This window comes from Athene cunicularia (genome assembly GCF_003259725.1).
Source record: "Athene cunicularia isolate RWA chromosome 19 unlocalized genomic scaffold, athCun1 chr19_part1, whole genome shotgun sequence".
In the NCBI taxonomy this organism is placed as follows: Eukaryota; Metazoa; Chordata; class Aves; order Strigiformes; family Strigidae; genus Athene; species Athene cunicularia.
In genome coordinates this window covers 4,583,152-4,597,352 of record NW_020799124.1, presented here as the reverse complement: position 1 = coordinate 4,597,352, position 14,201 = coordinate 4,583,152, and the positions used below count along the sequence as shown (strand labels likewise).

General features: G+C 40.2%; 1 protein-coding gene across 3 annotated transcripts in view; it reads left to right on the top strand.

Annotated features, from left to right (window-relative positions):
- SPECC1 (sperm antigen with calponin homology and coiled-coil domains 1) overlaps window positions 1-14,201 on the top strand; it is an 89,156-nt gene that overhangs the window by 69,333 nt on the left and 5,622 nt on the right. For all 3 annotated transcript variants that reach the window (XM_026861447.1, XM_026861448.1, XM_026861449.1), the window contains 2 exons: window positions 12,951-13,067; window positions 13,893-13,952. In XM_026861447.1, coding sequence (XP_026717248.1) covers window positions 12,951-13,067; window positions 13,893-13,952 — 177 coding nt within the window. The remainder of the gene's footprint in view (window positions 1-12,950; window positions 13,068-13,892; window positions 13,953-14,201) is intronic.

Below are 14,201 nucleotides of genomic sequence, written 5' to 3'. Positions count from 1 at the left end.
TCTTAACTCCTGGAAGCTGCTGAGAGTCATTCTTGTTGCATTATCACCTTCCATAATCATATCATTAGTGACTGTGGTGTTATTTAAGTGCCCTGGTTCTGTTTGCTCTCTGTGGAGACCATTTGTCAAGGGGCCAAACCTCTCTAGATTAAATCTATTACTATTCACAGATGTATTGTGAAAACATGGAACATCAAGAGGCACTTAACCCATGATCATTAGAATTGAGGATTATTGTTTCTGCCACATATACCCTCTACAGAGAGGGGAGGGAATTGCTACCGTGTTAATGAATATGGTTCGCTTAGAAGAACTATTTTTATGTTTTTTTTCCAACCACTACACTCCATCCTATGGTACAGAGGAAAAGAGAATCAGAGGCTGGCTCTTTTCTCCAGTGCACAATCGTGGTTATTCTTTTTATCAAAGTTATAACAGGATGCATTTGGGATCCCCTTGTTGAAGAACCACCATCTCTTATAGTAAAGCTATGTGTGTGATTTTCTTAAGTAGAGGAATGTTACATAGCAGGAGATGAGGAATGTTCTAGAACTGACAAAGGGAAATGACAGCTATACCTCTGAATATTTTTCTATTCCATATATCCCCAACCTATGCATTCAAGCCATTGCATTATATCATCTCCCTGACTATGAGAGTGTCAGTACACCAGCTTGTGGATAAAGGCAGTGGGCATCTTCAGGAGAAGAGGCAGTGCTCCCTGTTAGCACTGAAACCAATATGAGATGTCTGATAAATTGGTGTTGGTATTTGTGGGACCAGCCTCAGGTCCGATTTCATATCATCTGGAGGAATCTCAACGTGGAGAGAAAATACTAACCATAGAATCTTTGTGTAGCTTTCATGTTGTACAAGTAGTTCCTGGAGAAAATAATTCCTTTTAATGATTTTACATAAAATACACTAGCAACTACGAGCAAAGCTATAAGAAAATGATTTATTTGTTTCCATGCCTTATTTGGAGTTATTTGACTTTGCAGTAGGTCCCAGGAACACTGTACAGTTTTAGAAAATATGCTTAGGAGTTTGTAGAAAATATTTTTAGGGTGATACTTTCTGACATTGTATTGTTGAGTCTAAATTAGAAAAATACAAATATCTGCATGCAACCATTCTGAATGTTTTCCTCAAAAGTTGTGAATTGTTTTTCTGAAGTTTCCTTTGCTTAGAACACAGGTAACTTTAGGGCTCTGGTGAAATATCCCGATGGAGACCACAGCCTGCATAGTTTCCAGAAATACAGATTGACATCAAGAGGATTCTAAATATTTCAAGTTTTATCTTTGCCATATATATTAATAAAAGTGCCTTTCCTGTATAGTGCCTCAGCTATTCAGAAAGAAGAAAAAAGCTCTGCCCTGAACTATTCCCACTATTATGACTAGTTCAGCCTTTGAGAGACAGAAATTGGAAACAAATTACTTCCAAACATAACCTAAAAGTCATTAAATGCAGTTCTGAGTGCTTTTACTACTAGAAGCATAAAGCTGATGTATCAGACTGTGTAAACGTTAGTGTCTCTGAGTAGTGCTACATCCTTCATGTAGCAAAGATGCAAAAGCTTAGGGAGAAAAATAAAGGCTGTTGCAGTATTTGCTGTTTGTCAAGTAGTTATAGCAAGAGACTAGTTGACTAGTGGCTTGGCAGTGGATATAATATACAGCTTTTTACCATTTTGTATTCAGTTTAAACTCAGACTCATACTACCTTGTTTATGAATTTGTGGCTTTTTCTCACAGGAATTTGCATTCCTTTTCTTTTTGTGCTAGACAGTATTTTTTCCATATCCTCTTTGTTCTCGAGCCCTATTCCATGATACTATCCCCTGATTTTTCTTATATTTTTTTCAACTCGTTTGCTGGCTGGCTGAGATCCAGCACAGATTAAGTGTGGCCCAAAGATATACAAATGCAGATAGGCTGATGAGGGTATAACACATTCCCTTTGGTCAAGTGGTCATGGGGCCAGTGCATTCTTAGTAGGAAGGTGGGTGCTCTCTGCTGCTAGGACAGCCAGCCAGGACAACTATTTTTTGAGTTGCTGATGCATCAAGCAGGCGTATTCCTGGGCTGTACATTGTGGGGACCTGCTTTGTAGTAGGTCCAAAAGCTCCTTCATGGCCAGCTGTACATTTACAAGTCTGTGTTTGACGGTTTCTTCCTTATTCTGGAAACTAAGGGTTATATTTAGAAACAAGAAGTCTCTTATTTCTTTGTGCGTCATTAGTGTGGGTAGTTGACGTTATCTTCCTACTTAAGCAACTAATGTCTCAATCTTATATCTTGACGGAGCACTTTGCCTCACACTTCAGTTATGCACCATCTTGGACCACAGAGAGCAAACAGAGACTATATTGCAAATGCTACCACAGTCCTCAGGGTTTGTGCTCAGGCTGGCAGCTCTAGTAAAGAATCAAAGAGCTGAATGGGACACAAACCAGGATTGACCTTCTCAACCTCTGAATCAGGGCAGAATATAATTCTTGGGATTTGACTCGTGAAACAATTGGTCAAGCACTTCCTTTGACACTAATATAATGGGGCTTAGTTTTAAAGCCTTGAGAATCCCAGCACAGCTGTGCACTGTCCTAAAGAAATACAGAGAACCACCCAATTGTTTCTTAATGACAAGGTGGGTATGGGAGTGATTCTCTTACCCTTTTGTACGTTACTTTTTGTGTTTGTGTCAACAAGTAGCATAAAACTACTTCAATATGTTTCCAAATTTTATCAATCTTTCTCTCTCCCCTATGTCAACATTAACCAGGTTTCTATCTAAATATTTAACTAATCATGACAAGTAGGTAAGTGGTGGCATTCTGTAATTCAGCAGTAACACTTTGAGGAGTGGATGTACAGGTTTTCTGGCAACCTTTCCAGCTGAGGTCTTTCAGGTAATAAGGATAGGAGGCCCTGTCTGCTGTTACTCACGGTTTGTGTGCAGCTTGGAACGGCTGCATTCCCACAATACTGTGATTTTGTGTGCTGAAGATCATCAGCAAAACAAATAACTCCCACTTTGTATGATGTGGGTGAAGTAAAACACTGAACAAAAACCCCTCCAGATTTAAATGGCAGCCATCCATTCATTCTAAGCAACGCTGATGGCAGAGTGTCTCTCTTCTGGGGAGGACTGGGAATATTTCCCTTCTCCCACACCAACCTGTGTGCCTGAGATTAGAGGCTGCTGGCCAGAGCCTGCTGAGCAAGCAGGAAAAAGCTGCCTGTCTTAATATTTATCAATGCCATTAATGCAACAAAGTTCTTTTTTTAGGACGAACAATGACACTTGCCCTAAAGTACCATATGCTAGCACATCCCTTCTGTTACGAGAGGGTGCACATGCTTAGTAAGAGCTCTGCATCCACAGTGCTTGTTGCATTTTGACATTTAGAAGTAGGACATATGTGCAATGGGTTTTTCCCAGGAAGTTATTAGTATATTCTGTGAGTTTCTGAGAGATGGGTCAAATTTCTGGCAGTCTTTGAGTTTTTCTGTTTTTTGCCAAAGAGGAGGATGTTGACTACAGAGATACTTATCTACGCGAAAGTTGAAGGGAGTCTTGGTAATAGCTGTTGAGACGAGGGATATTCTGTGTTTAAATAAAAATTGACAAGAAGTTGGTTAGGAATTTTGCTCCTAAGTCTGCTTTGGACCATCTTTATGACCTTGGCAGTCTTGCATAATACCATTGCCTTGATTTCCCTAGCTATTAAAATACAGATCATCATATCATATTTCATTGGATGATGATGAGTTTCAGTAATATTTGGAAAGATACTCTGATAAAAAGGGCAATATTGAGAGTTTTTAATTAATGAAAATATGGGCTTAAAATTTCAAGATATTCCTTTTTTTTTTTTTTTCCCCCCCAGAATAAATGTTTTTCTAAATGAAAACACTCACAGCTGAATGTGTACATGCATTTTCTCTGTATGTCCCAGGGTTGGGTCTGGAAAATGAAAGGTGCAGCCAAATCATGGCACATTGGGAATAATCAGGTTGATTACCAATGTGCAAGGCCCCTTCACAGTGATGCCAGTGCATAAACATGCTTCTCCAGTGTAGCCAAATAACTTGAGCCAAACTCTACCTTTTTTCACATAAGGGGCTTTATCCTATAAATAAATACAAGTCTCTTGATTGGAGGGATAAAATAAACGCCCATGCAGCGCTCTCATGCGTAACTTTCTATCCTGCTGGGTAATTTTAAAAATAGCATTTACATTCTATCCATCCCAAAGTCCAAGACGCTTTCGTTGTGTTGCCTGGATGCAACGACAATCAGTGAAAACACTGAATTGATTGGGCACCAGCTGGAACGGCTCCAAACTGCGAATTTAACTGGGAGAGAGCTGAGCCCTGCTGCCTGTTCCATGAATATCCTTTGCTGTGGAGACCTCTCCCCACCTTGTCTCCATCCTTTACCGTGAGCCTGCTGCAGTCTGCAGCCTACCCCCTCATCCCAGGAATTCCAGGACATGACTAACCTCTGAACTCTTCAGTACAGATAATTGGGAATAGCTGTGGGAGCAGTCAGTGTGGTCATTAGCAATTCTGCACCAGGGCTCCAGGCAGGAAGTAGCTGTGCTGCTGTCTTGGCCACAGAGAGAAGCTCGTTCCTCCCCCTCTCTCCCTCCCTCCTTCCCCAGAGTATCTGTGTGGTCCTTGGAGCTGTGCTGCTGCATCTTCACTCCTTCAGCCCTGGGAATGAAGGAACACAGTCCAGTCTGTTTGTGGCATTCAGCAGTGGTGTCATTTATACGAGTTGGTGAGAAAATTGATGGAAGTATTGTGTAGCAAACAGGGAGGTGGCTTTCAGCAGGTGAGCGTAACAAGTATAATTTATATTGAAGAACAGAAAAGAGAGGCATAGCAAACATAAGAACTCATCAGTATCTACTAGTATTATTACAATGAGAAGAATTAGTTAACTTCTGGTCTTTCCAATTCTCCCTCTCCAGATATAACTAACACTGGTTTTGCACACTCACTGAATGTGACAGTGCTGTAAATTACAGAAGTACCAGTCACACTTGATATATCTCTTTTGTCACCATTACCTCATGTCTGAAATGGCCCAGAGATGTCCATAAAATTGCTTCTGCTTGTATCAGCTGTCATTTGGTCCTGTATGTTTGTGTGATAAAAATCCAGCTCCCTGTGAACTCAGCATTATACATCCTCTCTCTGTTGTTCAAGTGGGAGCTGGTGTGCAAAGGGATAAATTAAGACCCAAAATGAGGAATATGTACAAAATCCCTGTTACTTTACTAGCCTTTAGTGTGGCCTTTGAAGTAAGTGACTTTAGTAATGAGTATGTTGTCATGAGGTAATGTACATTCAAAATAACACATATTATTTGCTAGGAAAGGTTCAAATAGGTTCACTGTGTGTTATGTGCACTGTGCCAGCAACTAGTCTCAAGCCTTTGTTCACCAGAATTGTTTTCATTTTTAAAATAAAAGTCTTTCTATTATACATATATATATATATATCTTTCTATATATGTATACAGTCTTTATATATTAAAATGCAAATAAAACCTAAAAATTGTGAACAAAGTATAGTGAAATATTTGCCAGTCCACATAGTGCTGGGAGCAATAGATCTGCTGGGTGTGAATTGATTCTATTTGGCTCATTAGGGAGGTTACACACATGTATAGATACAGTGATGATTTCAATGTAATAACTGTAATAACTGCTTTTCACCTTGCAAGCACAGGAAATGGGAGGTCACGTAATTACTTCATCACAGTTTACCTTAAATATCTCCCATCTGATACTATTATTTTTTATTCTTATGAAAGCTTTAGCTCTAGAAGCACCAAATCTCTTCTGTAATCAAAATACCAGAACTAAGCTGCCTTGTAGAGGTCATAGACCTCCTCAATACCTCGTGAAGAAAGAGCTGAGCTTGAACAGTGCACAGATCATGTTAAAATGGCTTTACAATTTACTCTGAATAGTACCTCTGAGACAACTCCTGTCAGATGAGCTTGTTTTGAGCAGAGAACTTTAGAGAGCATCATGCTACCTGTTATTGCCAGTCTGATTCAAGTAGGAAAGGTAATGAAAAAAACTGGAGATACCTGAATTTTGGTATCATCTCAGTTCTCTGGATTTTGAGACATGAAAATAGTTGAAGCTGAAAAAATCTTTGTGGAGGATACGTGACAATAAGCTTATTAAATTTCCTCTTTTTAAATGTCCTTGCTCCATGTGACTACTGTAGTCAACTGAAACTTGATGCTTTTGCAAAAATATAGTCATAAGCTCTCTTTCTGATGTCTTCTCTGTGCTGAGAAGGCTCATTAATTCACACTTACTGAAGCAAATGATAAAGGGTAAACCCAAGGCAACACCTGTGGCAGCAATGGAGCAAGGAGCAAACAGAACCTAGGAATGTGATGGGAAATGGCGTTTCTTTATTAAAAGGAATGTAGTAAATGGGATAACCTTTAAAGAGCTGGCTCCAGCTCCTTATAATTTCAATGTGCTGTAATTACATAATTTAACAGCATTTCTGCATAGCGTTTTATGTAATCTGAGCTGTGTTGTTTCATTCACGTGTAATCAGCAATAAGATGCATGATTTACTGACATGGCTGGTAGAAGCATTAGAAATATGGTTAATGGGGATAGAAACGCAAAGTTTCAAAGAAAGGTTAAAACAATTCTTATGGAGCCTGCAGCTGCCTGAACCATTGAACTGGGGATATTAATACAGCCTGGAGGATAGAAGGTCATTTGGCTTCCTTCCCAATCTTGGCTAGCCACTTAATCTCTATACAATAAATAGTATTGCTGTTCCACAAGTTATTCTGGATTTTCTTTTTAAATCGAGAGGCATTAATTTATTGTGTATTCCATTTAAGAGAAAAAGATTTGTAAGGGAATTCAAAAAGGTTCCTGGTAGTAGATTGACTAAATGTGATATGTAAATCACTTTAGACTTGCACTGAAAATAGCTGTGTGCAATTGTCCAAGTCATCTGGGTGCACCCTGTAATTACAGAAGAATCCAGGCAGACTTTAATTTTAAGCATTCATGCCTTTCATCTCTGTTAACTGGACCTGACCACACTTCTAATTCACCCATATTTCCAGTAGATTACCCAGATGTTTCATATCTTTGCTGGAGAATTTTAGATGAACTGGAGTGTTTTGTTTGCTCACAAGTCTGGGTCATGCCAAAAGAAGCTCCTCTTCACTTCTATTGCTTCTTAGGAAGTATTTAGAACTTGCCTATCCAGAGCTCAAAGTTTATATGCTTCCTTTGATAGAACATCTTTGGCTGAAGCCCACTAACAAGTCCTCAACCAATTAGGGTGTAATAAATCCAAATTAGATTTTCAGTTCCCTGCAGTTATTGTTAAAGATGGATGGATGGATGGATGGATGGATGGATGGATGGATGGATGGATGGATGGAGGTAATCTTTGGAAGTTGCCTTTCAAGGTACCTTGATGAGACTTTACATTAGAAAGGTCAGAGTTCAGGTTTGCAGAAACGTGGCTTATGAAAAGGAGGTTCCTGTTCAGACATCTGTGTCTAAATATAACCACATAAAACCACTGAGCTGTAAGACTTGATCTGTGGAGGAGCTGTGGGTCTCTGGTTAGTAATAAGCAGGAAGGATTGCAGAAAGTTGAGACAGTTAAGGGGGAGCTGCTATTAAAGACAAGGTAATTCCCTTTGGTTTATTCAATATATTTATTTTAACTGATTCTGTCTTCAGTATTTAAGTTTGTATTCTGTGTAGGCTGAACCTCAATAATTATGTTCCTGGTGTGCCATTCTGTACTGATGACTTCTGAGAGGCAGGAGGGCATGTTGTATGCTGGGAGGGGAGGGTGCTAAAAATGATGCTAAGGTCGTATTTATTGCAGTCTTTCTTCCACAGAGTTCCAGGCTAGCTTCAAACTGATTAATGCCTATAATTTATCATTCTGGGTCTTACAGAGAAAATTATGACTCAGAGAGCCATTGCTGTGGGCACAGTAACATCTGTGTGGTGGGAATATCTTGTGTCAGTATTTTAACGTTCTCAGGCTGTAATAAAGAGTGTATGATGTCATTGTTGCTTTTTACTGAAGACTTGGAGTCAAAGTTCTAGTGAAATCTAATGGTGTGGTTGTTTTTTCCTCGGATAAACAAGAAGTTGTTTTTAGTGAGAACAGATCACACAGATTTCCCTGTGGGTCTTTACCGTGGCTCTCGTAGCGCTCTGTTATCTGCAAGCAAAGGTCCTGTTCCTGGGGCGGGGGGGCTAAGGTTAATGACTTGCAGGTGTCTACCATCTTTTAGACTTGGCCTGCCACTAATATTGTAGATAAAACATATGCTGTCTAAATAACATTGTCTGATTATTTTTTTTTTACTTGATATCAGGCACTGTAATATTCATAGAAATGAACTGTACTGGGTACTTAAAAACTGCATTCTGGTGTGCTTCCAGATCCCAGTCTCTTAATATTCCCAGTGCATGTGTAGTAGTTCACTCATGAGCTTTCATTTGAAGTGAATGAACTATTTCCACTGTCAAGAAGCCTGGGAACTGCACTGGCAATAGTTTAGTCTGGACACCTCTATGCTCTGCACAGTACTTTACTGCTGTCCTAGCAAACTTTGTACCCTCACATCTTTCCAAGCTCCTTTTTTTCACTCCACACAGGGTATGTAAAGATGGTTATGTCATCATGCTATAAAAACACCCCTCTTCTGGCCTGATTTTCACAGTCTTCCAAGATTTTGCTCTACACCACCCCTAACCTTCTCAATTATTTTCTTAGCAGCACCATGGAAGACCCAGGTCAAGTGCTGCATAATATGACTATGATACGTCTGCTCCAAAGGAAACTAGTAACCCTGAGCACTGCAGGCCCAAGCTACTCGGCACCCATTGACCCATGGGCCAGGGATTAATCTCTGATGCAGATGTCTTTAGCAGTGTAGGTCCACTGATGGCATGCTAAAAATAGAGGTTGGGGTACTAGTGACCATGAGACGTACAGTGACCATAAGGTGGCTAATTCTTCACCCTGCCTAATGAGCACTACAGCTCAGTTTGCAGTCCCTATTCCATTTTTGTGTTTCTCCATTCGTTCTGCATACACTCGGATGGTGCATCTTCCTCCTAAAGGATGCCATCCTATATAGGTTAACTTCTAGGCCCCTCATGAGAAGCCACATGCAATTTTTTCAGAGCTTGGGGCTTCTGCTGTAAGCACACTGGGAGACGGAGAAATCACCAGACTCTCCATCCTGCAGTTTGGAAGTGTGTATTAACAACCAGCCTGTACACAAATAGCTCCCACATACTCATGTGTGTTGAGAAATAGAGAGGTGTGGCAGACTGAGACAGGTTCCACTGCCAAAATAATCAAGAGAAGTGAATAGTTTCCAAGGTGTTCATTCCCTAAATTGTTTTCCTGTTTTTTGGTTTTGTTTTTTTTTTTTCCTCTTTCTTTTTCTCCTGGCTTCAGTGGAGCCAGAGTTCTGAGAAATCAGAGTGCCTCTATTTTGAGTTAATTCCTCTTGGTGTGGTGTAGTGGGGAGGTATTACAAGTAAACCTGCAGTGTAGTAAAACGCAGAAGATGGCTTTTCATTTACCTGAAAAGTAGTTAACACAGAATCCAAGATGAAATGCCAGAGAGGGGTTTATACCACGTATGAAATAGAAATGCATGTCTTCAAGGGAAAAAAGCACAATTCACTGATGCTTGTTGGATATGAAAACGACAGCTAAGTGGTTTTAAGTATGTCTAAGAGTTTGTTGTACTATTAACTGAACAGTTGAGCTGAACCTTCAAACATTCATTTTGGGTTTGCATTTAGGACAAAAATTCAGATTTGAGTTTTTCTCTGCTGGTCATGAAATACCACTTTGCAGTAGATTTCATCTGTTGTTTAAGTATTGTCAGCAGAACCTCATCTCTGAACTTTTCCTTGTTTGTAAGACTTGGATCCAAGGCTTACTGAAGACGACTGGCTGGGCAGTGCTGTTGGAGATAGGATTTTTGGACATAGCTCTGATTTACTGTGGACATTAGCACTTCTTATCTCTAGATATTGTTAGATGGGAGGTATAATTAAAACTACAAAGACAAGTAAAATTATCAAACTGATGCTGGGCTGGTGAAATACCATAGGAAGGAACAGTTTTGTATCTTGTGTGTCTCATAACAGCATCATGGAAATGAAGATAGGTTATAATGTTCCCACACAAACATGACTTGCCTCTTTGTCTAGTCCTATTGCTTAACTAAGGCTTTGTTTGTTCCTGTTTCTGTGGCCTTTGGCGGGGGGACAGGAAAGGACCACCTCCATTTTCCATTTCTATCGTACAATATAAAATGAGAATATTGGCATTTGATAGTAGGCTGTTCACTGATAAAATGTATTGGCCTCAGTAAAAACACTTCTGTAATTTGGCAGTCAGTCCTTTCCCACTAACTGCAGATTGATAAATAGTAACTAACTTGTTGAAAACATGGAGAAAGCAGAGTAACCCAGCTTCAGCCAATTCCATAACAGAGTTGGACTTCTGTGGTGCAACTTCATGGATTAAGGAAAGTCAAGACAGATTTCAGAGCAAAATATTTTTTTTCTTGTGATGGTATTCAGCCACTACATCACTTTTTCTTTTATCTCCATTGACAGATGTTAATAGAGCAAAATACACTGTGGTGGCTGATGCAGTGTGGTAATGTCTGCAGCTGATGGCCTGCTTTCTAAGTCCATTAGACTTGGAGATTTATTGCAGCCAGAGTATTTTAACCTGCAATATTCTGTACTGCTTCAATTTGAGTCATGTTTGGTTATAGACATTTATTACTAACCTGAAATCCTGTCTGACTGGACAAAGTCCAGGTTGGACAACTAATCAGTGAGGCATTGTAAGTGAAGAGCATATGCTAAAATACTTCCTGTCTGGGTTTTAGTGCATCTGCATTAGCTTTTGTATGAGTGATGCAGTAAAAGCTTTGTCTTTGGGGGAGTCTTGAAAGAAAACGGAAAATAGCTAAATAAAGAAAATGAAGTGGTAGAGAGTCTGAGGTGAAGTTCAGCACGCGGGAAGAGAGGCTGCTGGGAATGATCTGAGGGTAGCTCCACACCTGCCATCGAGTGAGAGATGGTGCAGTACCATCATGTCCTGGAGCCTTCCATGCTCCAGCAGCTGTTACTTTTCTAAGCAGTATCACTTAGTTCACTGTTTTGTTTTTAGCTGGTATTTGGAAATGCGGCTGCTACTAACTACAGCAGCAAAACTTAACCATGAGAATTCCTTAGTGTGCTCGTATGGCCAGTCAGTGCAAACAAGAGCATTAGAAAGGTCACCTCGTTCACAGGATCAGAACTGGGCCACAAGCGTATGTCTAACTACAGCTGTGCCTTGCAAGCAGATCCCTCTGAAGAACCCCAAGTGCATTCTGTACCCCCAGTAATCTTTGTATTTTAAAGGACTGCTTTACAGATGGGCTGACTTTACAATATCACTTTCTGTTTGTGTAATCACACTAATCCACCTGAACACAGCATGTTCTCGACTTCAGTTGCCATGGGTGGGGAAACTGGGTTTCCTCTGTGCACTGAGTGCACCCTTGTAATAGGTTATGTGACTACCGAAGAAGAATCCCACCCTCTAGCAACAAGGGAAAGGAAAATGGTTTTTGGCCAGTTAAACTTGCAGCCACATTAGGCTATTTCTTTCCAAATATTTCCTTTTCACTGCCCTCCTGTTGGAGCTGGCAGTGGTGGGAGTGTTGCTACGGGCAAGTCAGATTTTTCTAGCTCAGCTCTGGGGTCTCAACTAGTTGTCTATTAATCTCTCCATGCCCCCTGAAACATTGCTTCCTTCAGCAAACTCAGTCTTGTTGTCATGTTAGGAAATCTGTGAAGACAAGATTTAAAGATTTCTGTTTGTTTCTGTTCCATAAGGATCTTGTATTATACTTTGTACCAATGTTAGAGCCACAGTTATTTGTGGTAGGAGAGCAAACATCAGGAAACCTCTGGTCTCTCCTCAGCTCTTTATGGCTCATTTTGTGAATTAGGGGAGGTGATTAAATTCTGTACCTCGGACTTCCCATTCTTTATCTGCTTTTTGTTAAGTGCTCTGTCATGTGCAGATGAAAGATGCTGCCTTGATAAAGAATGTGAGAATGCAGACATGCATTCATGCAAATGACTGCAAACTGCACACATCTGCCCAGCTCTTGGCAAGCTGCCCACTCAGCCATTGCTGTTGCCAAGTTTGAGCCTCCCTCTCATACAAGCAAGCACATTATTTAGGGCTTGAGGACTATTTTAGTATTTCACTGGTTTGATCTCACTTTTGATAAGGGGCTGAATCAAGTCATAATTGTTAATTACACGTTTTCATTAAAGGATGTCTTTGGTGTGTAATCAGAAAGATAACAGGAGTCAAATACACTGATTACACTGTCTCATTGTTCTACAAATCCATCCCTCTGTTAGACATCCTGAGACAAGGAAGCATAAAATCAATTACAAAACACCGTTTTAAAATACCAGTGACTTCTGTGGTAGGTGCTGGGGAAATCATATTTCTGCCATTGACAGGGTCCAGATAAAGTCCTTCCTCTTGCCAGCTCAAAGAAATTGCAGCTGCAGCACATTCTGCACATGCTATTTCTCACCTTCTAGAAAGTATTGGAGAGAATCTCTTTGTTTGGGGCCTGGTGGGAAAAACATTTAACTCCTTCATAGTCCCTTGTCCAGGACTTTGAAACTTGCCATCCTACTTGGTATCTTTCAACTTGGCATGAAAAAGAGTGGAAGAATGGAAAAGGTAAACCTATGTTCCTTTAATACTCTCTTTCATGACTGCATAAAAACTATTGTTTGGAGATTTTTTTGTTGTGTAGCGCTGTTCAGAGATGATTCATGTTTTCTCTTGCAGAATATTGATATTACCAACTTCAGCAGCAGCTGGAGTGATGGGCTGGCCTTCTGTGCTCTTCTGCACACATACCTGCCTGCACATATTCCTTACCAAGAGCTCAACAGCCAGGATAAAGTAAGTGTCATTGTGCCTGCTCTTATACCATTTTCAGAATTCAGGGTGAACATTATCCATTTTGATGGGTATGTGGTGGAGACACGGTGTTTCAAGATCTTGACTGATGTAAAATAAGTAGATGGGAGCAACAGTAAGAGGTGAGTGTCAGTTGAGAAGTTACAAAGCAAACAGGCTTGATGAAAGGGGAAAGGAAACCAACAGCGAGCACCCAGAGAGAAACGCAGGGACTACTGGAGAAAGAGTTAGTGCCAGGTTGCCTCAGTCCAGTGAGTGCTGTGGATAAACATGAAGTAGCAACCCTTTTGCAAGGCTGAAGCAGCACACATTAAAATATTTGATAGATCATTAGGCAGACAGATCATTCATGGAACTACTTGGACAGCAATGTATCCAAAAGTCAGACAGTGTGAGCACATTCCGAAGACCCTCACAAAGGGGAGAAACCTGGATTTACTTCAGACAGCTAGTATCTATTACAATAAGAATTATACTGTATAGAGGAAAGCCTTAGTTAACACCTCTTCAGAGACATTTCACTCATAATACAGACAGAACCTCAGTGGGGGTTTTGGCCCAGTTGTAATCAGTTTTACAAGAACCTGCTTGTCAAAAACAGGGCTGTGGCTTGGCCAAAAGTAGATGAACTATTCAAAGACAAAGAACTTTTTTGTGAGCATACCTTACTAACACAAAAAAGCATCTATGTGAAAGTATTGAACCTAGTGTGTTTCATTTAAATTTACTGATGAACCAGATGCAAGGTAGGGTTCAGAAATCATACTTTGATGATAATCCTTTTGAACTTCTGTTTTATTTTTACAGAAAAGAAATCTGCTGTTAGCATTTCAAGCTGCTGAAAGTGTAGGCATCAAACCCAGCCTGGTGAGTAACCTTCTTTTAGCAAGAGAAGATTTGCTGCATCCGCTGTTCCAAGGCCTTTGTTGTCATGTGGCCGGTCAGTCAGCTTGCACTGAAAATGTTCTGGTAGTGCTAGGAAAGGCTGCACCACCACCTCTGAAAGTTCATAGTGTTAGGAGAACTTCCAGAAGGAATCTGTAGAATCATGGAATTAATATAATTTGAAGGAACTTCTGGAGGTCATCCACTATTGAAATGAGAGTATTGATTATG